This window comes from Otolemur garnettii, unplaced genomic scaffold, assembly GCF_000181295.1.
Source record: "Otolemur garnettii isolate 467f Iridium unplaced genomic scaffold, OtoGar3 scaffold00088, whole genome shotgun sequence".
In the NCBI taxonomy this organism is placed as follows: domain Eukaryota; kingdom Metazoa; phylum Chordata; class Mammalia; order Primates; family Galagidae; genus Otolemur; species Otolemur garnettii.
This window is the reverse complement of record NW_003852483.1, coordinates 1,095,767-1,123,063: the sequence shown is the minus strand read 5'-3', so window position 1 is coordinate 1,123,063 and position 27,297 is coordinate 1,095,767. Positions and strand designations below refer to the sequence as shown.

The 27,297-nt window shown below is 43.6% G+C and overlaps 1 protein-coding gene across 2 annotated transcripts; it reads right to left on the bottom strand.

Annotated features, from left to right (window-relative positions):
• Positions 1–12,392: 12,392 nt before the first annotated feature.
• NFIL3 (nuclear factor, interleukin 3 regulated) lies at positions 12,393–26,889 on the bottom strand. 2 transcript variants are annotated; one of them, XM_003795009.2, is made up of 2 exons: positions 26,671–26,889; positions 12,393–14,249 (listed from the first exon to the last, which is right to left on the bottom strand). In XM_003795009.2, exon 2 carries the CDS (start codon positions 14,078–14,080, stop codon positions 12,692–12,694), a length of 1,389 nt encoding a protein of 462 aa, XP_003795057.1. In that variant the 5' UTR covers positions 14,081–14,249; positions 26,671–26,889; the 3' UTR covers positions 12,393–12,691. The 2 variants fall into 2 exon arrangements, with proteins under 2 accessions (XP_003795057.1, XP_003795056.1); XM_003795008.2 differs by lacking the exon at positions 26,671–26,889 and adding an exon at positions 25,916–26,142.
• Positions 26,890–27,297: the final 408 nt, after the last annotated feature.

Here is a 27,297-nt window from a genome sequence, read left to right as displayed (position 1 = left end):
TGACGTGTGAAGGTCCAGAGTTGCACAAGGTGGGGACCAGAACAGGGTCCCTGGGAAACACACTTGCCACGGGAGTAGGGAGACTATTAAGTAGCCTTCCTCGCATCGAGAGGAGCTTGGTCTTTGCCTGTATAGCAGTGATTCCCAGACTTCTGCATTTCTTTTATAAGATGAAAAAAAATATTAACAGGAAGCTGACATAATAGAAATTATATAATTTTCATTTTACTAAGTAAAAAAACAAATTACTATCATCTGCAATTCAACATCTTTTTTGTTTGTTTTAGACAGAGTGTCACTTTATCACCCTGGGTATAGTGCTGTGGCCTCATAGTTCACAGCAACCTCAAACTCTTGGGCTTAAGTGATTCTCTTGCCTCAGCCTCCTGAGTAGGTAGGACTATAGGCACCCACCAATGCCTGGCTATTTTTAGAGATGGGTCTTGCTCTTGCTCAGGCTGGTCTCAAACCTTTGAGCTCAGGGCAATCCTTCTGCACCAGCCTCCCAGAGTGCTAGAATTACAGGCGTGAGCCACCACACCTGGCTGGCTTGGGCTGGCCTTGAACTCCTGAGTTCAAGCAAACCACCCACTTCGACCAATCTCCCAGAGTGCTAGGATTACAGGCACGAGTCACCACGCCCGGCTTCAGCATTATTTTATACAAGGTATAATACCCAAACTGTAAGAGGGTTATCATTGTCGGCCAAGAACAGTTGAATACCTTTAGCTTTATGAAAAACTCACAATATTTTCCATTTTTCACTCATTTCACCAAGACAGACTTTTAGGGGCCCAGCCCTATAGATCCTGTTTCCCAAACTTTAATGAGCTTGTGTGCACACCTGGGGTCCTGTCAGAGCGTGGATTCTAATTCTGGGTTTCTAGGAGCATCTATGTCCGGCTTTCACCATCGGGGCCCAGACCACATTTTGAATAGCAAAGCTTAGTTCTTACTACATAGTAGTAAGAAACCGGAAGACTGCCTTGACCGCACTTGTATTTTAAAAAGTGAAGCTGGGCAGTCATGTGTGAATTAGGAGCATTTCCATCGCACTGGTTAATATAAACCTCATCTCGTTTGCTAAATTGTTGTGTTAAGACATTTATACTCTATACTTAATAAATCCGACAAGTACCCTTGTGTTATGCACCATCGGTGTGATCCCACCAAATTAATCCATTTACTGGTGGTAAATGATGTGCTGGTGGAAGTCACACAACAAAAGTCCTGCAGACACAGAGTGGCCATACAGTTCAGGGGCAATTTGGCTATTTTCAATGGCACAGGAACTTTATGGCCACCCTGTCTGTATCCTGTGGGTTACGAAAGATTAACTTATCTTTCTAAGTCTTCTGACTCATTTTAAGAATTCTTCAAATGGCAAGAATACCTCAAAGATTCACCAAATATGCATTTCTTGAATTTACTATGTATGTCTCTTCCGGGTTTAATACTTTGGACTTACTGCAAAAGTTGAATTTTAGTAGAATTCTCATAAGTAGGTAGTATGCTTCAAGAACAGCATATCAACAGCAAAAAAGAAAATGACTTAAAAATAATACTAGTAAACCCAGGAGTGGTTGATTTGGTGCCGTGTTACCTCAGGGACTTGAGTAATGACAGAGTCCCATCCATGGAGAACAGATTGCTCCGTGCAAGGCCTGTTAGAAGTTCACACCAAAGCAGATGTTCTTGAAGTTTCTGTTACCATTATAGATGCAAATCTAGACAAGCTGTTCTCATTTTATAGAAAAAAATGCAATAATAAATTATCTTACTTATCTTAATGGATTAATAAGAATTCATTACTGCACATTCTTAAAAGAGGATAAGATTAAAAAGGTATTACTTAAAATAATTAATACTTTTTATTTTTATTTATTTATTTTTAATTTTTTTATTAAATCATAAGTGCATAGATCATGTATACATTAATGCATGTATGGGGTACAATGTGCTGATTTCATATAGAATTAGGAGTGTTGATATTACACTGGTTAACATAAACCTCATCTCATTTGCTAAATTATTGTGTTAAGACATTTCTACTCTATACTTAATAAATCCGACAAGCACCCTTGCATTATGCACCATAGGTGTGATCCCACCAAATTAATACTTTTATAACATCAGAAGCCCAGGATGTAGTAGGCAATAAAAAATGGTAAATTTTTAAAACTTTACAAATATCGTGATGGCTGCTGGAACCTGAGGTGGAAAATCACAAATTAGAGTTACTTTGGGGTCAGCTGTAATTATAAAGAAGCTCTAGTAACAGAGACCAGATGGGATTCCTTAAACATTTAATCCGGAGATGTTTCTCACAAAGAATTTAATAGGTAATTGCTTTCTCCCAAAACATATTTGAACATCACTAGTCCTGAAAGAATTTACCACCATTAAAGGGGGTGTTAAGTTCTTTGGCTCTATATTTGATAAGGGGCTATTTGGATCTTGAATAAACACAATTCCTGATGTTGTCAAAGCCCAACTTTATGTGGTTTTTCGTTGCCTTGTAAAACTTTGCTCAGTCGTGGAAGCTTTTCCCTGAATACAGGGAGGAGACACAGGCAGGCCCACAACTTTCCTTGCTCTTTCAGGTAATAAAGGCATTCTAGGCCATTTACAAAACAAACGTAGTCTCAATTTCAGAATACAGTCTATAGGTGTCAAAAACAGTTCAAAACTAGAAAATATCTACAGGGTTGTTTTATCCATTACAATCCAAGCTTGTAAGAAGTAATATGTATGTATATCTTCCTTGTTTAGAAACATCTAAGGGCTTTGGACTGAGATGCTAACATATACTTAAAAAATTATTTTAAAAACCCTCCCAATGCTATGAGGAGCTATCCCACCTCTGAACTTCCTTTTTACATTTATTTGTCCCCAAACAAGATACATCAGGCTTTACTAATATTTAATGTTTTGACTGACGTAAGCATCTGCATTTTTCACCCTCATCAGACAGAGGGGTAAATAAACAGAAGGATGTATGGATGGATGGATAAATAGATAATAGCTAGATGGATGAATGGATGGTTAGATAAGTAGGTAGATATGTAAAAGACAGATGAACACACAGACAAATGCACTTTTTTGTTTAACAGCTAGGACTGTGGGATAAACAAATAAAACTTGAGTATCTCTGGTCTAAAACAGCAGGACATTTTTATTTTGCATTGCTAGAACCTGATCAGGTTACATAATTTATTCAAATTGTCTTCAAGGGATGCAACTTAAGAGACCTAATTTTTAGATGGAAAGATCAGTAACCCCAGCAGTATGAAACAGATATTGTCAAATCTATAAAATAATTGCTTTGAAAACTCAGCCCTAATGTTCTCGCACCAGAATTTATTTTGGATAATGCTATTGGGAAGGTGACCTCTATTTTAGCTGGAGTAAAGATACATAGGACAGGACACACTGTGACCAGCGCCGGGGCAGGGAGGCTACAAGGCATTGGAAGCAGGAAGAGCACCCAGGACTTGGGGTGATGAAGAACATCTTTACAGTGTAGGGAGGAGCACAACCATTTACCAGGCAGAAGCCCAATACCAAGAAGACACCAAAAAACCAAAAAAGAGGTGCACTAATTAGAGAGGCCATCTGTGAGGCCAGCCTGTGACACTTCTCTTCCTTTCTTCCCAGAGGCCAGTGAAGCTTCTTCGTAGAGCCTGGGCTTGCATCCCTGATATCAGTGGAGCCTTCTCCTGGGCTCCAGGGAGCAGGGCTGGCATCTCTGCTATCAGTATCTCTCCCTCCTTTGCTCCAGGAGACATATAAAAGAGATATATTTCATACTGTGAATGCCAACATATAGGATGTATGTTCCATAAAACCGCAGTTAGCCTCACTACATACAGTGCGCTGCCGTGAGTCTGTGCGTTCATCGGAAGTGCTGGCTAGTGTCTCTGGCATTAAGGCTACAATCCTGCGTGGCTGAAACCCACAGTTTGGACTACACAGGTGATGGGAGACAAGCGGGGAAAATTAGTGTCAGCAGAAATGTTAAGGGCCTTAAATTCCAGGCACGAGGATTTGGTTCTTAATATTTGTACACGAGAAGGTCTCCCAAGGTTTTAAAAGGCGGGTGATGTGATTTGTGTGGGCCTCGGGGAGGTCAGGCTGCAGCAGGGGCTGGACCCTGTGCTCAGCACTGGCTATAAGGGACTGTGGAGGTAGTTCATGGACATTAACCAACTGTGGCCTTAACTAACAGGGTAAAATATTTGTCGTGCTACCTTCTCCCCAATTTCCATCTTTTAAAGCAGGGTCCAAAGCTTGCCCTAAGGCGGTGCTGCATAATGATTAGGAGGAAGACCCACTCCCAGCTGGGATGGAGGTGAGCTGGGGCAAGTGGTTACCTTTCCTTTCTGAGTGCCACAGAGGACCGTTGCTGGGACCCAGGAAGAGCTCCTGTTAAGGCCAATAGCATGTGCAGGAGCCCAGATCCCCAGACGTCCTCATATGTATGTGCTCACTGTGTCCAAAACAATTCCCCTCCACATGGGGACAGAGTTCTGTGCTGTCACCTGGAGCCTGGTCACCCTACTCTGCAATCACAGGTGTGGGAGGGAGGGGGCAGAGGAAATGCCACCAGGGCTCTTGCCTTAGCACTCACTGTAATTGTGTGCGTTTACGGTACGCCTTGAGTTCTCATAAAGGCAAACTCAGAAAAAAAGTGACCAGTTGTTAGCCCATTCCTTATTATGCTGTCAACATAAATACACATTATCACGTGTTTAAGGCAGAATTCAATTTTTGCCATTCTATTCATGGCATTTCTATGTAAGAGAACTTGGCCAAGATGCTAGACAGTGACAAACACGTAGAAGGAGCAGGTCCCAGCTGTGGCTTTTGTTTTCTTTCTTTGCCATTGTTTATCGCTTTCACCAGTTTTATCCATTGTATGATATTCTGGCCTGAGGTCAATTTATTTTCAATGCATGGGAGGAATGACACTTCCCCCATGTCCATCTTACCGCACGACTTCCAGGAGGTGCTGAGATGAGTCCTCCAACCTGGAGAAAAAGAGTTCAAGTGTTTTGCGAGTGTTGTGCCTAATTGGCATGTCCACTGCAAGTGGAGAAAATAGACAATTACTTGATTTTCTAAAAACACACTTATTCATAATATCAAAAAAATCAGAATTCTTTCACTTGAATTATCTAAATAATTATCCCACTTTCATAGATTACAAATGCAACTCCAAATCGAAGAAGCAAAAAATACTTTCTTGTGATACTTATACTTTGTGAAAGATGAGGAATTGATTCATTACGATCCACCTTCTTCAGTAACCAGGGCTCAGCCTATTCATTGTTGACATAGCTGGGCTATGGGAGAGCCTTGCAGCTACATTTCAAAGGCTGGTACTAGTCACAACATGTAACAATATGGTTTTAAGTTTCCAGGAGGGGAGAAGCAGCACACGTCTGTCTGTTAAAACTCGTCCTGAGTCCAGAGTGGCTTGAGTCATGTTGTTAACAACCGAGGAGGAGAGGAGGCGTTAGAGGAGGCAGCTACTGGGGAGAGCAAGCATGTACTTCTGTTCCCCTCCTGGGCCTGATGTATGGCCCAGGGACACAGCCATCTCAAGGCTCTCCAGATATAAACTACTTGGTAGAAAGGGTAGTCTGTATGGCAGCAGTTGCTCTCCTGAAGCCCGCCCACCCTCCATGTCCTCTGGGCAGGTGGGTACCCCCACTCCCAGCGAGCGTTCCACCTGCTCTCTCATCTCTCTCAGTACTGTCTAATATTCAGTCCTCCTCAAACTCTTTTTCTAGAGAAAACAGCCCCTGGGGAAGGACCAGGGGGAAAGAAGTGGAGAAGTTGGAAACTCAAACTTCAAACTGGAAGCTCTTGGCTCCACAGTGCCTTTGGGGACAGTGCCACATTGTGACACCATGGGTGAAGGTGCTCTGGGAATTCCTTTACTCCTGCTGGGTCAGGAGGGTGGCTCAGGGCTACAGCAACAATCAGTGACCCTTGCAGTTCTCCACGGCACAGGTGGGGCTCACATTGCATGTCCATGGCTGGGACATTCCCAACCTGGAGGCCCAACCCCTGGACCGCCTTAGTCTAGCTCCCCACTTGACCTACCCCTGCTTATCTGTCCAGGCACTACATCTCTTTCTTTTTACCCTTTACAGACTGTTCCTGCATCTTTCCCTCAGATCCCTCCCTGGCTTTCTCCCCTCCTTGACACTCTGCTGCCCACCTGCTCTCCTGGCCTCACACCTGGCTTCATCTTGAGCTCAGCCCTACCAAGACTTTCAATCAGTTACAGGATTAAGTTTCCCACAGCCCTTCCTAAGTAAACCAAGGACAATTTCTTAAGCCTGGGATTCAAGGTCCTTTGGCAACTAGTTCTGTTCATCTTTGAATTTCCTTTTTACTAATCCTCCAATTAAATTCACTTCTGCGCTGGTGCAGCATACCTTTACGTTCCCCCCATCCCCTGAATGGTAGTATTCTCCCTGCCCATCCAGGCTCTAAATTTCCCCCCATCCAGGTTCTTGAATTGTCAAAATGTCCTTTCATCCCTGTCCATGGGCTCTTTGGTAGGCATATTCTTTTCTACATATTCTGCCTCTCAATAGTGTCTTCTCTTGGTGGTTACTACTTTTAGAGTTTTGGTCTTTTATTCACAAGAAAATTTGAAACTCCTCAAAAGGAGAGACCTTTTCCCCCTGTTTCTTCCATGGCACATTGCACAGAACTGGGTATTCATCTCTTAGGTAATTAATTAGGCTCATGATTTGTGGGGGAGGGAGGGTAGGGCTCCTTCACCCTCGAGATCTAAATAGGATGATCTCCAAGTCACATGAGTTGTCAAAAGTCCAAGTGTCCTCCGCCCCCATTCTGCAGGTTTCTCAGGGGCATCAGCGTCATGGTCATGGCCTTTGGCTCTGCTGACCCAGATACAGAGTCCAGCAAACAGAAACTCACTCACAGAAAACATCAGAGAGTCTAGTAGGACTTGTTGAAAGTCTGAGGACAAGGAAGCAATGGTTTTTGCCTATGTTTCCCTTCAGCAATGGAAATGATTTCAAACCAGACAGCTGGTCTCCTGGGTCGTGTGGCCGCCCACGCACAGGGACAGTGCACTGGTTCTTCAGCCAGGCGGGATCCTCGCCCTTCTTTTCTCCACTCCCTTCCTCTCAAAAGGAACTCTTCACCCTCCCAAAGAGCACAAACCATCACCATCTATTTCCCTCTTTCTCTGCAATGCAACTTAACCAGGCACCATCAAACATCAGTCTTCTTAGGGTTTTTCTTCTGACCCAGTATCCTATCAAATTTCTTTCCTCAAACAGAAAATTCTCTCTCACTAGAAATCTGACACATCTATTAGAATAATTTTTTAAAAACCCCCAAAGCAAAAACCCTCTTAACACTGAAATCTATCTTTACTTCAGGGGTTATTAATCTTGAAGTTTCTTCCTATTCCTCATTTCCCCTTTGTTAAATTGCTTTTTTTTTTTTTTTTTTTTTTTGAGACAAAGTCTCACTCTGCCACCCAGGCTAGTGCTATTGTGTTAGCCCAGCTCATAGCAACCTCAAACTCCTTGGCTCAAGTGATCCTCCTGCCTCAGCCTCCCAAGTAACTGGGATTATAGGGACCTGCCACGATACCCTAATTTTTTCTATTTTCAGTAGAGATGGGGTCTCACTCTTACTCACATTGGTCTCAAACTCCAGAGCTCAAGGGATCCTCCTGCCTTGGCCTCCCAGAGTGCTAGGATTATAGGTGTGAGCCACTGTAACTGGCCCCTACATTATTCTTGAACAATGTCTTTTTTCCTCCTTTCTTACAATTTTTTTTTCATGCACTCTTTTAAAAGGGCCTTATTCTTAACCTTCAGAACCCTGGACACTATTCACATACCTTCCCCAAAGTAACCTTTTTCTTCTCAAGTGGTTAAGATTGACCAGATTGAGGTATGTAAAACAGCTGTCATACTGCCTGGGTGACTTAGCTGAAATAGTTTGCTTTATAGGCCTCTATGCAAGTACTTCTACTCATGTGCCAATGACCTTATCGATATTCAACAAACAGCCATGGTTCTTTGACAGTCACCAGCATGACTCAGCAGAGACAGTGGCTCTCTCCTAAGTCATGCTTCTTTGCCACCTTCTAGTGTCTTCTGTTCTCTGTCACTCACACTGCTACCAAGGGTCTGACTTCCATTCGTTCTTCTATTTTCTTCCTCATGTCCACTAGAATCAGAATAAGCTACCTGTGTGGAAAATAGTGCTGAAGTCTTTAAACCACTTGCATTTTATTTTATTTTTTGAGATGGGGTCTTGCTATGTTGCTTAGGCTGGACTTGAGCTCCTGGGCTCAAGCAATCCTCCTGCCTCAGCCTCCTGAGTAGTTGGGATTGCAGACATGTGCCACTGTTCCTGACTCTAATTATATGGTATATTAACTTCCAATTAGACATTTTCACATTTTCCTAGGAAAATTTAGTTCATCATTCTGAATTTTCTCTTATTTCTCTGTTATTATTGGTGTTTTGAATGACCCATAATTTTCACCTTTTTAAGTTTTTAAAAAAAATTTTTCTGGCGCAAGTAGCTAGTGGGACTTGGCACAAATTGTCCCAGTGATTATACCATGTACGACTTAAACAATTCTTCAGCCCTGCTCCCCAAACACAAAAGGAACATAAACCAGGTGGGTGCTGCCAATGATTCTCATTTCTCAGGGATAATCTCTAGTTTTCAAAAACAAGCTTAATAGCTATTAGTTTATTAAAAAAAAAAAAACCAACATAATTTATTATTTTTCACAAATTTTTAACTAACAATGGCTGTGTAAAAAAATGTACCCATTTATGAGGGGTGAAGCTTAAGGATATATGTGTAGCTATCTAAAGGTATTTATGTATATGTAGGTGTAAAGTAGAAATCGTACACACACATTAGCTGTTTTTATTTGGGAATATCTGCTCATTGAGGATAAAAAATCAAAGCTGTTATACATCTACCACATCTATAGAACTAGATGCTTAAATAGTTTACTAACTTACAGAGAAAAATCTTCGATATGCTGAATACTTAGACTCCTTCCTTTTCTCCGGCAGACAGTATGGGGACTCCTAAATCTCATCTCTCCGAGTTATGGCAGGGGAAGAAGCAAAGTGCCTGGTGGCTGGTCTTGCTGGTCTTCCCTTTCCTGGGCACATGGCCTATGTTCTGATGGCACTGCACTGCTGGCTGGCAGGGCGAGCTTCAACAGATTAACCTGAGTCTCAACATTCTTCTTTATAAAATGAGCACACCAAGCAAAAAAAACAAAAAGAAAAGAAAAAAGAAAAAAAAATCCCAAACAATGAAATACTGTTAGCCACAGGATGGCTATGCTGCTAGGCAGAGCTTCTTGGGAACACCCATGTCAATGTGCAGGGAACTGTCCGCCACCAGGCCAATACCCCACCTGCCTCTGCTCCCAGTTCCCACTCACCCAGCTGCTGGTCTCACGGTCACTGGTCCCACAGTCAGTGCCTCTCTGGGTAACTCAGGCTCTGTGCCCTCTCCCTGTGTACACCATCACCCGGCCAGGAGGCCTTTGAGGATTTCTGTGGTTTGTGGCCGTCTGTGGCTTCCTCTTAACCTAGGTCTACCTGATAGCCACATTTCTGGGAATTCTTAAGAATTTTTTGAGCTCTGAGGTTTGTTTCTTATTTTTGAGTACAGTTTTAGACTAATTTGGTTTGAAAGACATTTTCTAACATTCTAGGGGGCTTTGTGAGTGGGCAGGAGAGTGGGTAGCACTTCCTCATGAAACCAAAGTGTCATCGTGTAATTTTACTTTTTGTCTTTCTTAGTGGGTTTGGAATTGCTTATGACACTGCTTTTATTTCCATGAAGTCACACTTTAAACACCATCCTAATAAGGCAAAATGAAAAGAAGTCAGAGAGCTCTAGTGACGATGCCCATGTGAGACAGTCACCATGAGAGCCAATGTTCAGTAAGTTAGAGGGCACTGGTTGCTTCTGCACTGCTTTCAGAGACACAGATTTCTTCCTTTAAAGCCTCTCTTGTGGCCATGTGTGGTGGCTCACACCTGTAATCCTAGCACTGTGGGAGGCTAAGGCAGGAGGATTGCTTGAGTTCAAGAGCTCTAGTCCAGCCTAAGCAAGAGTGAGAACCCGTCTCTACTAAAGCTAGATAAACTAGCTGGACATTGCGGCAGGTGCCTGTAGTCCCAGGTACTCAGGTTGAGGTTTGAGGGTTACATGAGCCCAACAATTTGAGGTTGCTGTGAGTTATGATGCTATAGCATTCAACACAAGGGAGACAGAGTGAGACTCTATCTCAAAAACAAAAAACAGCAAAAAACCCCCCAAAAGCAACCTTTCTTGCTATTACCCACTTATTTTCCCTTGTAGTATCTTATAAAGTTCTTCCCCTTCTGGACAACTTACCAACAGTTTTCTTACTTTCTTTTATTTCCTGATTGCAAAATCTCCTATCTCCTCTGGAATGTTTGCTGGTGCACCTCTCACCAAGAGCACAGCCCAGGTACAGAGGACAGTTATCTCTGTGTTTGGACACTATTTGTGTTGACAGGACCCAACATTCCACTGGTTATTCACGCATAGTAAGCTTGAGGGAACAAAAGCTTTCTTTAAAAATGTAGTGATTTTACTGCTTCTCTCCCGGTTGCGAATTTGAATAGTCTTTTTTTTTTTTTTAACATACAAAGTTGGCTTTACATTGTATCCCTATTATATTACATATTGCTTGATTCATTCCATCTGCTCTAGGCTGTCAAAGGCTTTTGGATCCTGACTCCCATCTGATATTTTAACCCTCCTGCTCTACTTTGTAACATTCAGGAAAGACAGGAGTCTGCCTTTGGGCCTCAGTCAGGTGCTGATAAAATACTAAAGAGAGAAGGCCAAGGGCTGAGCCTAGCAACACATTTCTCCTGGCTCTCAGAGAGAAACGTGGTCGTCATGGCCATTAGGACAAAGTGGATGGCTGTGTGTGCGTTACTGGCATTGCCTTCAGGAAAAACCATCACACTTTTTACAATATGAAGGTTTAGGAAATATAGCATACTAAAAATCAGGCTTTTATGCAAATCGAGCAATCCAAAAAAACTGCAGCCGCCTAAAACGGGATGCTCCCATTGCTCCGCCTGCCTCCGTTTTGCCTCGGTGCCAACACGAGATGTGGGCAGGGAGTAAAGGCTGAGTCACACTGCACCTGCTCCAGGGCTACCCAAGTCCTTTACCCTCTTCTAGATGGACAGTGTGGAAATTCAGGATTCTGGAGAGGGCTCTGGGGAGGAGCAACCTCGGGTGGAAGTTGTGTCTAACGTCCACCCCACCCGCCCCAGAGGTGGACGCAGATGCCAGGTGTGTGTTGCAACAGAAGTGCTCTTGGGCCGTGTTTATCCACACTTGCTTCTATGGAGCAACCGAGGATCTCATACAAATTTACTTTGGAAGATGCTTTTTTCTGGTCTTTTAGGTTATAATTTCTAAACCAATACCTGAAGATACAGAGCTATTATTCAGAGTCATCATGAGCAAATCTTTAAAAGAGGGTCATTCTGTGTATGTTGGTATGTGGTAACTAATGTGTTTTTTTGAATTTTGGAAAACTAAATAGAGTAGTTTAGTTTCCCTGTTACACTCTAGAATTGTTAAGACTTAAAATAACATAAAAATGCCTCCATCCTTCGTCTTTATCCACTCTTAAAATAGCCTTTAATCTAAAAAGTGGGTCAATGACTCAACTACCCACCTCTATGTGTCACACTTAAGACAGATGACTAAACAGAGGCTGTTACCAAACTTGGATTTTTCCACTTAAAAAATTAAATCTTAAGAAAACATAAAGAAAAATACAAAGTAAAGAGCAATTCAGCAAAAAAGTCTCAAATGCAAGAAACTTCAGTTATTTTCATCTCTCTCTTTAGGAGGTTTTTAAACCTAAATTTGTTTGCAGAAAAACCCAAATGATTTGTTGAACTTACACTTCAGTTTCTCTCTCACTTGTGGCTCAGTGAGTAGGGTGCTGGCCCCATATACCGAGGGTGACGGGTTCAAACCCGGCCCGGCCAAACTGCAACCAAAAAATAGCTGGGTGTTGTGGTGGGTGCCTATAGTCCCAGCTACTCGGGAGGCTGAGGCAAGAGAATCGTTTAAGCCCAGAAGTTGGAGGTTGCTGTGAGCTGTGATGCCACAGCACTCTACTAAGGGCAATAAAGTGAGACTCTGTCTCTACCAAAAAAAAAAAAAAAGTTTTCCCTTACTCTGGGAAGAAAATTCCCCTACCTAAGTAAAATATAGGATACCGTAACACCTATTTTGCAGCTTAAATCCCACCTCCAATGAATCAAGTGCAATGGAGCAGAAGCTCTGTGTTTGTCACCAATCTTTTATTGAAACTGGTAACTTACACACTTTATAACAGAACAACAAAAATAATGTTCACTATATACAGCCTTTGTATGGACTATTTGACTATACACAAGGCAGAGTGATAACGCGAACTAATCTTCATCAATTTGTGCACAAACAGACACCAAACAGACACCATGTGCACATTACAGTGAAATGACATCACAGGTCCAGTGAAAATTCAGCATAATACAAAATGTACTGATCTATTGCAAATGCCATCTTTCTAAATGCCCAGCTCCTGCTCAGTAGTGATTTACGCAGAGTCTGATGCAGAGATTGGCTGTGTGGCCATAAGTCTGTTGAGTGAGACCACCTCTGCAGATAAGTTTGCTATGCCCTGCTTCAAATACAGATTGTCTGGGTCAGAAACTCTGTAGCCACTGTCTTTAATTTCAACAACTCCAGTTTTGAAACTACTCTGAGTTTTGCCACTCAGCTCTTTTTGATGCCAGTGCTCCGATTTCAGAGCCCAATCTTGAATGTTAGTCACCTGCACTGAGAAAGGAGTGAGAGAAGAATGTACCATACTTGGGCCACTGTGCTTTTCCAGTTCGAAATGTCTCTTAGATGACATGTCAATAGGGGAGGAGAGTTTTTGCGTGGCATCAAATTCATTATCAAAGGCTTCTACTTTGATCTGCATGGCTTTGGCTTTGATTCGAAGTTTGTGTGGCAAGGCAGAGGAATTCACTTCTGGGACTTTAACCACCATTGGGTGCACGTGTTTACGGTCGACTGGAGAATGGAGAGGGCCCTTGGGGACCTGCTGCTCATCTTCTCCATCAGATGACTTTCCCACGACACCATCATCGGTTTCTGACGTTCTTGGAGAGTTGCTGGAGGAACGGTTGACTTGCAGTAGAGGGGGAGAATGTGAGTAGCCAGAAAAGGAGTTCCCCATGTAGTTCTGATAGATGGACGCTGTGTAGGCGCCTCGGTCATCTCTGGGCTCCCTGGTGTAGCTCTCTAGTTCCACCGGCTCTTGCTTGATGACTTGGAACTTGCTTTCAGGACTCCTGCAGCTTCCCTGCACGGGACTCTCCTGTGTGTGTTCTACTGAGGACACTTCTGAAACATCAGACAGAGAGCTTTGTGGAGAGTGTTTAATGACAGAAATGCAACTACTCGCCACCATCGAGGGTTCGTGTTCATCCACAAAGGAGCTCACGTTGGATTTGGAAGTCTGATAGTCTTGGAAGTACACAGCTGTGGAATTACTGAGTTTCTGAATCTCTTGAGCATATGCCGTGGAGCTAATTAAACCAAACTTTAATTTTAGTGAGAGCAGTTCAGCTTTCAAAGTGGCATTTTCTTCTCCCAGTGCAATTAGTTTGTTCTCCAAAACCAGGTCATTCAGTCGCCGCTTCTCACGAGATCTTTTGGCAGCTTCATTATTTTTCCGCCTTTTTTCCCAATACATAGCATCTTTCTTTTCATCGGGGATGAACTCCCGTTTCCTCCGACATGCGGAAGATTTGTTTTTCCCCATATTTCCTTCACTCAGAAGTAGCTCTTCACCTGTAGTCAAGTCCTCAGACACTTCAGTCAAAGCGGAACTAAGTACCATCATCTTGTCCACGTTGCTACTAGTATCGAGGGATGCCTGCTCCTTTTTGATGGTCTGCATTTTTCTCAGCTGCATCAGAAACCACCTTACCCTATGGTATAGGAGAACAAGTTATTTCCCCAGTATTCTCACACTCTTTAGAAACTGTGGTTTAAAATCCATCAATATTCTTCCTTTTGTTCTCCTGTCCAGGATAAATCTGTCTGGCTCCTCTGACAGAAGGAAGTAGGGTCTTCTTGGTTATCTGCAATACATGAAAAGAAACAGTTATCCACGTGATAAATGTTCACCGCCAATTATGTAGTAATTGGAACTGTGCGAAGCGTTCAGGGTATAGAGCCACAAATAAGGCGTGGTTCTTCCTTTCAGGGTTTGCATTCCCGAAAAGGAGATAAGTGCCCAGGTTCTATGCTGTGAAGCTATAAAGGACAAATCCCCAGTCAGCCTATCAGCAAGGGACCACATGGCCCTGGAGAGTGAGAAAAAAGAAATAGTAAAAGGCTGTTTAATAAGGAGATACAGAGAAATGGCTGGGTGTGGGCCACTACAGGAAGGAAATGACAGATCACCTCTGCTCGGTAAGTTTCTAAACACTACTTACATATTGTGATGCTTCCTAACAATTTTAGATAACATGTATATCACTGCCAAGCCAATATGCTCACCTCTTAAGAGGAACTTTACAGAGTAAATGCCTTTAACATCTGGGAACGTGTTCTATGATCCTATATGGAATAAAATATAAATGGAGATAATTTTTTTCACAAAGACCAAAGTAAAGCCTCATTAACAACTGAGTTTTTGGTTTTAATCTGTACTTTAAGGCAGACATAAACTTGCCCATCACATCCCAGACCGCTTGGTGGGCTAACATTTGACCAAATGTCTACCAGGTGATCCACAACATCTGGATAAAAAGGATTCCCCTCAAGAAAGCCATCTCTCTGGAAGCACCTCAGCTTAAGAGATTAAAAATGTTCTTTTTTTCTGATTCCTTCAGATGGATCTATCAAAACATTCCAGATTGAGCCTTCAAAACAGTTTTTGGGGGGGGGGTTCTGAAAATCTATCATAACAGACTTCAGTTATATAGTAGCTTTGAACTAAAATAAATAGTAACTATTCAAAGGGGATTTTTTTTTAAGGTACAGTGCATTCTTGAAACAAAATTATTTTAAGCTAAGAGAACGTAATTATGGAAATAATTTTTTTCCAGTTTCACTAATTAGTTTCAAGTAAAAACAACTCAAAAATAGAAGCATCAATTAGCTTCCCCTTCTACTGATGAAATGTGTATGGATCTGGCCTGACAGTTGCCTTGACATGAAAGAATAAATGCCTATTATGTTCCACTAACAATCTTTTCATGGTGATTTTTGGACCTAAACTTGTGTTTTTAGACACTGATTCTCCACTCATTTTCTAGTTGGCAATACTATTTTCAAAAAATAGAGGTGGTCCAACTGTTCATTCAGCACTTTCTGTGTGGTAGCACTCTCTCCTGCCGTATTAAAAACCATAATCATTTTTACTTTACATCACTATTTCCTTCCTATGCATAGTTTTATAATGACTAATGAAATGAAGTTTTATTTTATCAGTTGGAAAAGACTGCCAGCTTCTTTTGTCTTTTCCAGAAGGAATGGAAGGAATGATGTAATAATTTCAGGATCATATAGAGTAAGGTTTCATGCCATGTTTTTGTTCATTAAACTGAGCCAACACAGTTAAGGGAACAGCTGGTCACAACTCAGAAAAATGTGTGATTATTAATCCCAAGTTTGTTTGCTTTTTGATAATGAAACTTTAATGGGAAACGAAGGCAAGGAGTGTGTGACAGTTGGCAGTGATGTTGTACAAAAGGAATCTTCCTATTTATCACTTAGTAAAACAAGACTCATCTCTGTGATTTCCATTTAGGTTTTCTCTTCTAACATGAAAACCCACTTGTCTCTACATATTGAACGGACCCTTTCCTCCTGTTGTATTCTGCTGCCCAGTGAGGTCCACCTGCCTTAAGTAAAATGGGGGGGGGGGGAGGCAGAGAGGAAAAAGACAAGGAGGACAATGGCTTGATCTCTTCCAAGATGCCTCCAAATCTCCACTCTATTTTTCAACTTTCAGTTTTTACACAGCATTTGGTTCCTTGCAAAGTATCATTCTGGTTATTTTCTTCCCTTTAGAATTTTTCTCTCCCATGCATTACCTTATTTGTCCCTTTCTTAGAAAAAAAAAATCAGATTCCTTTTACATTTCCCCTCACTTATGAGTTTTCATAGTAATGCTTTTGAAATGCCCTATTGTTCTGTTCTAGTTGTTTTTCCTAAACTCTGCAATGATTTCTTTCCCCATTGAGTAGAATTGGGTTGTCTCCAGGCTCCAGGCCCAGAGGTGTGCGCTGCCGGCATGTTTCTGCTGTGTGGGAGGCAGGTAGCCAGCACCACACCACACAGAGACGTCAGTCCTACCTCCACTTAAGGCAGATGGCCCATTTGTCTGTAATTTCTTCCCCCCCCCTTCTTCTGGGTGTCTAAGTACTACTTGTCCACTTTGTCATCTCTAAAACTTTGTTGGTACTTTAAAACCTACAAACACTTATTTGTCCTTAATCTCCTTCCTAAATAAATCTGTGATTCTCCTCTCATCTGCACGGTAATTGTTTCTTCTACAACTCAACTGGCAAATCACCACATTTTACCTTAGGATATTTTCTGTAATATTTAGTATATGATCTTGCAGTGCTGACAGAATTTATCAGCACTGTGGATGATGCAGAGAGAGGTGCTGATCTCACAGAGTGTCTTCCTACGTGTTTGTATACTACACCCAACTAGACTGAAATTACTTCAGGAAGGAAATTAAAATACAGGTGGGGTCTTCTAGCAACAAACTGAAGGTGTGGGGTGCTCAGCATTTGGTTGATAGTCATCCATTGACCTTTTATAATAAAGTTTTATAACCGGAAAATATTTCTGATGCTTTCTTTTTAATCTAATGTTATTGTGTGAATTCTAAAAAAAGATACTTTACTTACTAATTAATTGGTTTACTCAACACATGTGGAGCACCTATTGTATACCGAGTACTGAGGGGCACATAGAGAGGGAGGGGGGAACCAGACTCCTGAGACTCCAGGCACTTGCAGTGGGGTGGGGGTGGGGGTTTGCACGCAGGCACTGAGCATGCACAGAGCTCCAGACGCCAGCTTGGGAGGCAGCACGTGGTTTCGGGCCGCATGGCTTACGTATGGAGGCAATAACAACAAAAACAAACACAATAGGTGCCATTTATTGAACATTTGTCGTACAACGGGCACTGGTGGTCTGACCTGCTTTTTTCCACTAACCTTCACCAAGACCATTTTCGGATGAGAAAACTAAGGCTTATAGAGGTTACTTGCGGGAGTCTCACAGTTAGGTAAGTGGAGCGCTCAGATTCCAGCCGAGGCCCCTTTCCTGCACCAGCAAGGAATTATTCTGTGTCTGTGCAACACATTTAACACTACTCACAGTCCTCTCTGTGTCACTTTAATTTCTGAGTAATGCACACCTTTTTCCTAAGGCACTTTGGGGGCAGTAAGGCACATTTAAGTGCTGCCCTAACTTAAGTTAGCAAAGGTGCCATCTAGAACTTTCCTCCACCTTTCTCAGAGTTGTTTCACATCCTGAAAGTATTTGATGAAATGAGAAAACATTTTTTTAATTTTCATGTCTCTGGGAAATTTTAATCTCCTAGTAATCCTGTTTATGTCAAAATAAATAGAGGAAAAGAAATAAGGTAGCTGTGAACATTGTTACCTGTAACTTTTTATTTTTTTAAACAAAATTCAAAGTGTATCCGTTTTCAATACAGGGAGGACAGTGTCTCTCTGACTCTCCCATTTTGCAGATGAACCAGGCTAACAAAGACATCAAGGCTGTCTTTCCCACGATCATGCAATAGTAAAAGGCAGTCAGGCTCCGGGGGCTCTACTTCCCTCCCTCAACAATGAACTTAAATTAAGGCAAATGTAAAGTACCTTACAATGTCATCTAAAAACGTCAGTACTTATGCTAACCTAACAACTTCATTTCAAATCCTGATATTTTTCCCTTATGATTAATTTAACAATTACTTCATCTATGTGTCATCTTTTCAAATCAACATTTAATGCTGTGGTACATTAGTCACTGCCTAAGTTTCTTTTTTGGTAAGTAACAGACACTACATGCCAATTCTATGATGTTAGTGTATTCAGCATGATTAACTTCATTATCCCCATTAAATAATATGACTGTTTCTTAAAAACACACACAAAAAATTTAAGCGCAGGCGTCATCACATGCTAGTTGACAAAATTTTTCCATATCTAGTATGAAGGTGCCATCACCAATTAATGTTTTTCTTACACTATCTCTCTAAACAAGAGTTCTATTTCATAAGTCCAGACTTTTAAAATTTAAGTCAGATGACCTAAATATTATTTTTAATTAAGAATAAGATTAGAAAATTCTCTAAAAGAATACAACTTCACAACATAAATTCTAGACCAACTTTACCTTTGGGGAGTTATCTCATTATTTACGTGTACAGAGATACACCTTTATCTTCTCTGGTCTCTACCTGAACTCTCAAAAATTATGTTTGACAATTCAAACTCCTTATAAAAAAAAAAAAACAACAACATGCTTTGTTTCAAACATCTAAGATCTTACTAATAGTTTAGACATTAAAATCTACTATGAGAAAATTGTGTTATTAATTATCTCTTTAAAGGGCAAGCTTTACTGCAAAATGCTTCTGTTTATATTTTGATTTGAAAAAAATTTTATTGAAATATCTCATTTTCTCTCTATACTCTGAAGGTACTGTTTATTCCCTCAGATGTACAGTATAGATAATATTAAGGGAAAAATAGTTTTCTTTTTTTTTTTTTTTTTTGAGACAGCCTCAAGCTGTCCCCTGGGGTAGAGTGCTATCGCATCACAGCTCATAGCAACCTCTAACTCCTGAGCTCAAGCGAGTCTCTTGCCTCAGCCTCCCAAGTAGCTGGGACCACAGGCGCCCACCACAACGCCCGACTATTTTTTGGTTGCAGCCGTCATTGTTGTTTGGCGGGCCTGGGCTGGATTCGAACCTGCCACCTTAGGTGTATGTGGCTGGTGCCTTAGCCACTTGAGCCATAGGCGCCAAGCTGGAAAAATAGCTTTCAAGATAAACCTAAGTAAAACCATAAACCATCTCTCCAGGAGGAAGGCTTGTTTTTGAGGTAAGTGCCATTTTTCATAAAAAAAGAATTCCCAGCTTTTTATACTTTTAAACTATTAATATTAGCTAGCAAAATGTTAACCTATGTTTTCTTCCTATGGGTAAAATCCATGATGTTTGCATCAATGAAATGCTTCCCTTCTTTTCATAGATAAGGAAAAAAAGATCCAGTATTTAAAAGCAGAGACAAATTAAGAAAATAATCCATGTGTATGGCCAAGGGAATATGGGGGATGAAAAAACTGAGTTAGAAAAAACATTGAGGTTGCAGGAAAATTTTCTAATCCTGTTGAAAACGAAAAGGCTTTTTAAATTAAGAAAACTATGTTAGACATGTGTAAGTACTAACTAAGTGCTTCATATTAATAACATAATTTTGTCTCCAGCAAGCAGCTAACCCTAAAGTTAGAGAGAAATGTGTACTTGACCAAGACAGGGAATGCACACACATAAACAGACTCTCAGACTTGGCCAGAATCTATCCTATCATAGCAGCAAATTGACCTACTTTTTCTATTTGGGTGCATCTGTAAATAAACCTGATGGAGTTTATGATAAATGAAAATATTTTGACAAAGGACTAGTTGAAAATTAGAGTTAGACTTAATAAACAGGATACCAACATTGCATTTTATGATAGCATCAAGGTAATTTAATTGAAATATGAAATAGTATAATGACCTTCTTTTATAAGGGGCCAGTGTTTGTAACTTAATGCACAATGAAATTATTCTGAAGACTTCACAGGGTGAGTCTGTGAGACACTAGCACAACCAAACAATTAATTGCATGGTTTGAGAAATAAAGATAGCTCTCACTAACCAGGGAGAGTAACTGGGGGTGGGGGTGGGGAGGGAGAGGAATAAGGCATTTAAAAAATCTACAGAAACTTCAAAATGGGGACCATTAATGTTCTTGATTTTTGAAAAGATAATTGATCAGTCTAGCAACTAATCTGAAATCTTAAGGGATACCAACAATCACAAAGTAACCCAGCTGCAAGAAATTCTGCAATGGATGAGTAATACAAGTAACATGGTGTAAAGATGACAAAAATGCCATGGCTTGGGGAGGAGGAGGGCAGTAAGATAAAGTCCTGGAATGCTTTTTAATGGTTCTGTAGAATTGCCCCAACTCTTCTCAGTTTGGCTTTGTAATTTCTTCTTCCACTTTCCAGTCGGTGGGTGATTGTAAATGTCATTTACTTTACTGTGTACCTTATGAACAAGAGTGGATTGTAAAAAAGGAAGAAGAAAAGCCTTATTTTTATTGTTTATTTGAAGACTACTAACAGTTTAAGACCCTCTAAATTATTAATCTTAATTAATAAAAGACACCATGTTCTGATAACTAAAAGGATTATCAACATCATTCTGATTCCAAAGCAACTGAGTTCTCAAAGCAGAGATTATTAACAAATGGCATCCAGTAAATCCCCACTAAACTTTCTTATCAGAAAAACAAGCTTATGCTCTCTAATTAAAACCATATGAGAAACAGTTTTTTTTTTTTAACTATAAGAAAGTTATTTGCAAGAAATTTGAGAGCTAATTGGAGGTGGTGGTAATAAAAATTCATTTTGAAACTGAAAAATTCTTATGTAATGTCCGTGATCAAAGGTTAATGTCTTTCGACATTCTCATAACAAGTCCAATCTGAAAAAAAATCAACTCGATATAATTTAGAAAAAAATAACAGGATACCAAACAATGTATTAACCCGGTGAAATACAGGCATACCTTACAAAAACAAGAAATGAATATTAGAGGAAATTTCAATGACATTGTTTCTTTTACATTTTGAATCCAATCCCAAGAGTGTTCTCATTCCTCAATACAAATTAAAAATAAACAACGTTAACAGCATCAATGCCATCTTGATTACAATGGAAATAATGAAGTATGTATGAGTTTAACTTGGGCAAAAATAAAGCTTAGGCAATATGACTGCACCTTTTCCATTCCATGCTGCAATCATATTTGCATCTCGGAATTGACTCTAATGACCAAGGCAAGGTCAACTAGAAAAATCCACTCAGCTAGTGAGTCAGATGCATTGCTCAACATGTGAAAGGGCTCTCACAAAGGGCTTTAATTTTCAGACTGTTGCATCACAGTGATGTTATAATTGCACTTCACAAAGATAAGCCTTTAACACAGAAGAGGAAATTGTTTCAAAAACTACAGTGAGTGTGAGAACACATTTTGGTAAGGTGTAACTTTCCCCATCTTCTTTTTAGTCTAATCAATTTCTCTGAACTCTCCCATGCTCACCTATAAAATGAAGATGGTTAACACACGCCCTCAACACTGTGCCTGGCACGCACAGAGTAAGTGTGGTCAACACCCGCTCTGCACTTCTTTTCTGAAGAATGACCAGTATCAAGGCAAGGATGACTGCCATCTGCCACTTCATGATTTTTAGAAAACCAAAAGAAAATTTCTTCTGTCAGTCCAAGGGGTCAAATACTAACAGTTTCACAGAGTTTGGCCTTAGTTTGGGGGCTTCATACATCCTCTGCCAGAGAGCTGATCTGTGGGGGCTGGCTAGCCACTGTGACCTTAGACCACAAAATTCTAGGTGATCATCCAGGCTGAAGAAAACAAGTCACAGAAAGTTTGAAGGAACTGGAAAATGTTGAGCCATCAACACGTGTTACCTCATTCCTGCTATCAGCCCCTCATCTCTCTGCTCCTTCAAACAGTTCCCCAAAACATCAACCCAGTGATTTGGGAAGTTTGAAGTTCTGCAATTCTTCTGTCAAGAATTCCTTTCAAATGGAATTAACACTGAATGTACTGGCAGTTTTCAGAAAAAAATAGTCACTATTAGAACAAAAAAGAAAGATCTTTATAGGCTTAATTCCAGTATCAATCCTTACTATTACTGCAGAGATTTTATGCATTGAAAAATGAAGGTGAAAGTGGCGCCTGTGGCTCAGTGAGTAAGTAGGGCACTGGCCCCATATACCAAGAATGGTGGGTTCGACCCCAACTCCATCCAAACTGCAACAAAAAATAGCCGGGCCTTGGCTATGTTAACCAGTTTGATGGAAGTGTTTCTGATTGTGTGTGAAAACCCCACACTGTACCCCAGAAGTGCATTAATGTACATAGTTACCATTCAATTAAAAAAAAAAAGTTGAAAAAAAAAATAGCCGGGCTTTGTGCCAGGTGCCGGTAGTCCCAGCTGCTTGGGAGGCTGAGGCAAGAGAATCGCCTAAGCCCAAGAGCTGGAGGTTGTTGTGAGCTGTGACGCAACAGCACTCTACCTAGGGCAACAGAAGTGAGACATTTTTTCATCTCTGGAAAAAAAAAAGAAAAGAAGAAAAGAAAAATGAAGGTGAATACATATATGGTACTAAGCCTAAAATTCTCATTCCTGGCCAATTATACAGCAAGCATCTCCTGAGCTTCTTACAACTGCTCCACTCAACAAGTTTTATTCATAACCTCAGTTTACCCTGGAGGCTGATGGAAATCAGGCCTCTGGAGGAGGATCACAGCTAGGGCCTGGGACCCAGGGTTACTGCGAGCTCTCTGCGCCTCACCAAAGCCTGGTCTCTACTCACTGAAAGCAGGCCAGAAAGAAGGCAACTGATGAGGGACGGGGCTGTGGACGAGCTGCCCCAGGAGCCAACTTTCCCGTCTGTTTTCAACAAAGAGCAGAGTGCATTGGTGCTTTCAGAGATGTCTCCCTGAATTCATTGTGAATTACTGCACGAGCACAATCCTGAGGTCTTTATGCTAAGGTGAAAGTAATGTAGTCTTACAGCAGCGTCTATGTGGGCATTTTGATTTTATTTAGAACTCCGGAGATCAGAGTTCTCTCTACGTTAGCCTTGAACCACATAAGTTAAAGGTTAAAAAAAAAAATCGGCTCTACTGGCCAAAGTCACGCTGAGACCTTCATTTTTAATTGCTATCAATATCAGAGCGCTCCCACCCCTAATTTCTGTGGTCTGTGGACATTTGGAGGTTTATCTTAAGGTCTATTTCACTTCTCCAATGTAGAAGCGTCTGACTAAGAAATACAATGAAGACTCCTCGAACAAAGGTGTCTGTGGGTTTCAGAGCTTCACGGTGCAAAGGCATGGAAGTCAGGCCCCTGGCTTTGCCCCATCCGAAGGCGGCCGCCGTGACACGAGCTCTCTGGGCCTCCTGGGCTGCCCATCTCCGCCCGTGCCTGCGCCTGGGTCCCTCAGCTCCCAGTCGCCCGCGGCCGGGGCGAACCTATTGCACGCCGGCCAGTCCAGGGCCCCCGGCCCGTCCCTAGGGCCCAGGCTTCGCGGGCCGCGCCCCCACGAGGCGCCTCCCCGAGACCCTCCTCCCTCCGGGTGGGCGGCGCAGCGGGGCCTCGGCGCCGCGAGGACCCCCCGCGCCAGAACAAAGGAATGTGGGGAGGGGGCGGGGAGGAGCGCAGGCCACGGAGCAGCCCGTGTCTAACCGTCGCCCAGAGGCGTTTCTTAGTTCCAGCGGGAGGTCCCGCCCGCCACCCCAAGACCCAACCCCGGCCCGCCGTCTCAGCCTTGGCTTCCTGAAGCCCCCACGGGTCGGTAGGAGAGAGGGGCGCGCTCGGAGTCGCACGACGCGCCACTGGAGGTCGCGCTCGGAAGGTGGCGCCACGCGGCCTCCTACAGGCGGGGGACTACCACCCGAGCTCGCAAAGTAGGTTAGGGTCTGCTGCTGGGGGCCCAGAGCAACACTAGCTTCTTGGAAAGCGATTACGGTTATTTGGGGGCAATATACTCTGTTCCAGAGGTGATGCTCTCTAATACGTTCCCACGCCCCCACCCCAAACCCCCTGCACTTTATTTAAATGTTACGTTAGGAAGAAAAAAAATCCTTCTTATACAATACATATCATCATATACATACATTCGTATGTAATTATTTTATGTAATAGTCCAGGAAGAAATTTAATATCTGGGCAAATTACATATTCATATATCTTCACATGAGTAAAACTAGGGTATCCAAACAAAAATACAATCTACTAACCTATATCTGTTTCCCATAAATCATATCTGGTCAGGGGAAAATACAACGTGAAATAAATACTTCTGACCTCATTTGTTGTTATTTACAAAAACTAAGAACAGAAGATGACACTTGGCCGTTCCCTGCTGTTCTCAGAGGACAGCAGTTTCCTAAAGTGTCCTTAAAAAAGATCAATGGGAGTCAGCGTCCAGCAAATCACCGGGCGCTGCGAAATGCCTTCCTAAAAATACAGTCTTATCAAAGGTCTCCGAAGGCGTGGAGTTAAAACTACAGCAAATGGCCTTGAACTTGTATTTGCACACAGCCCTGAAGAAAACACCAGAAATAGCACTGCCAGGCCACAATTGTTAAAATGTGATAGTTCTAAATTTAGAAGAACGCACACATTTCATTTAGGGCAAAAGACACATTCGGCAGCATGAGCAAACTCAATGCTTACCCGGTTGTCTACTTTCCTGTTTAAAATATCTTTAAGAGGGGGAAAAACAGTTACAGTGACATTCTTAAAGGCTGAGAGTGTCCTACTTTTCTTTGTAGCAAGATTATAAAATCACGTAATTACCTCCCTCTCGCTACGTTCACTGCCAGCAAATTCGGCAGTTACATAATGCAACATTTCCAGGAAACTATTATGTGATCTGTCTTGTCGTGTCTGAAAAAGCAATGACAATAAGGTGAGGAAAAGGGCTGATCAAATGGCATGCATTAAAATTAGGAAGGTGGGGAGACACACGTCACAATGGTTCGTCCCAGATTCAAAAATAACAGCTCCGAACACTGAAAGGGCGAACCCCAGTAGTATCCAACATCAGAATTAGTACCCAAGATCAGAATTCTGCCCGAGGCATTCTTTCTTTTACGTTTTGTAGGATCGTTTTAAAACATGTTTATTTGGGACGTAACATAGATGTAAATAAGTATCTAATATCCAAGGCTGCGCTAAAATTAACGAATCATTGCACACACGCGCGCATATTCCCACATCAGCCTGTAATCCTTGCCAACATTTCACCGTGGGCAGATTATGCAATGTATGAAAGGACAAATCCCACAACCTTCCTGAGGGCTTGTAAAATACGCTGACGACAAACAGGGTGGAAAACGTCTGTGCAGACACAGCCTCTGACACAAACAAACGCCGCGCAGGCATTCTCCGAATGCTGTCACTGTTCACGCTACCAATCCTCTTTCTCAATAAGCAAATCAAGACTATGCCCCATTACTCAACCCTCTCTTCTCCCCGCACGCTGCCAGCCCTGGAGAAGGGACGAGAAAGGAAAGACAGTAAAGGAAAGAGCATCTTCCCGCTCGGAGAGGGCTCAGTCTCTGCTCAGCTCCCTGGAGCTCTTCTCTACCAAAACATCAATTTTCCTGAAATCAGGAGACATTATGCAACAGTGGCGGGGGGAGAGCGCAAACCAGCCAGGACTACGTGCCGGCGCTAGGGCGCTGCAATCAAAGCAGCCACCTAAAGGTGGCGAGTCCCATCCTGACAAGGCAGCAAAAGTTTATGTAATGAATGCCCCGCGCACACTCGTCGCCGCCCGCAAGCTCCGCGCACAGCCCGGCCCCGCACGCAGCCCGGCCCGCACCCCGCGCCCGCCCGCCGCGCGTCTGGGGAGCGGGCGCGGGGCCCCCGGCCGGCGGTGGGCGGAGCGCTTACCGTGTTACTGCTCTCGGGCCGGCGAGGAAAGAAAGGGGTGGCCGGAGCCGGGCTGGCGGAGCTCTGGGCTCGGGCCGGGCCTGAGGGGCCTCGGCGGGCGGCGGGCAGCCGGCGGCAGCGAGGGCGCGGCGCGGGAGGCGGGCAGGCGCGCCGGGTCCGCGGGCGCCGTGGCCGCGCCGAGAGATGTGTGTTAGTAGGTCAGTTCCGAGCGCCGCGCTACGTCGCCGCCCGCCAGCCCTGCGTGACTGGCGGCCGCGGCCCCAATCGCCGCGCCTGCACCCGCCCCCTGCCCGCCGCCAATGGCCGCGGCCGGGAGGGGCGGGCTCTCCGCGGCCCCTCCCTCCAGCCCCGCCTCCAGCTCCCCCTTCGCGGCGGCGCCAATACCAGCTCGCGTCCCTCCCTGGTCGCGGCCAGCGCCGCAGCCCAAGCGTCCGCAGGAGCCGAAGCCCGGTGCTCTGGGAGCCGGGTTGCGCAACGGCGGGCGCTGCCGACACGACTGGAGAGCTTGGAGAGGAGCCCGGGACCCCTATTCTCGCCGTCCCGTCTGCTCCTCTTCACCTTCACTCTCCCAGTCGCCGGAGTGGCTCTGCACCTCGCAACCCTTGCTGGCAGAAGCCTTTTTTGTCTTCTCGACAGCCGCAGCCGGTGGGGCTACCTGCTGCGGACCGAGGAGAGGGTCTCGGGCTGCGGCTACCCGGGCGTGGCAGGGACCTCAGCCCTCCCTTCCCCGCTCACTCCCGAGAGGACCCCTCTACCTTGGGGTGGGCAGATCGGAGGGCGGGGGTGGCGGCTGGCGAGTCGCCGATACTCGGGGCGTGCTGTGGTGGGGACCGGGCTGGGGCGGCGGGTCAGAGCGGCGCAGCGCAGCGCTGCGTAGGCGGCGAGTCAACTGCCCCGGCGCCTCTCCAGAGAGCCGCGACGACCAGGAGCGGGGAGGGGACGCTCTGAGCAGAAACACCGCCCCCTGCACAATTAGGGCGAGGATGACGGCAGCGAAGTTGTTGCGTAACACAGCTGGGAAACTAGGCTTGTGAGGTCCATCTGCACCCCCCTTCTCTCCGCCACGCGGGGAGGTGGCCGCCGCGGGCGCGGCTTTCCTAGGAGGAGGCGGGGGACGGCGGGGGCTGCGAGCCAGCCGTGCCCTGATGGGACGATCACTGGCGTTGGCTCCTGGAGCTTCAGGCGACCGCGCAAGGTCTCTAACGGCGATCTTGAGCTAATAGCTGTTTAGTGTCATTTGTGCCCTTACTTGGACGCAGTAATCGTCCCTTAATTCCCGAGCTACGTCATAGTTGTGAAGTAATGGGAGAGAGAGCACCTAAGCCGCGAGCTCCCTGAGTCATGGCGCTAGCGACTTAGCCAGAGGCACGTGGCACACACAC

Bases quoted from the DNA above. Each gene is read 5' to 3' on its own strand.
- NFIL3 (XM_003795009.2), bottom strand. From the start codon at position 14,080: ATGCAGCTGAGAAAAATGCAGACCATCAAAAAGGAGCAGGCATCCCTC.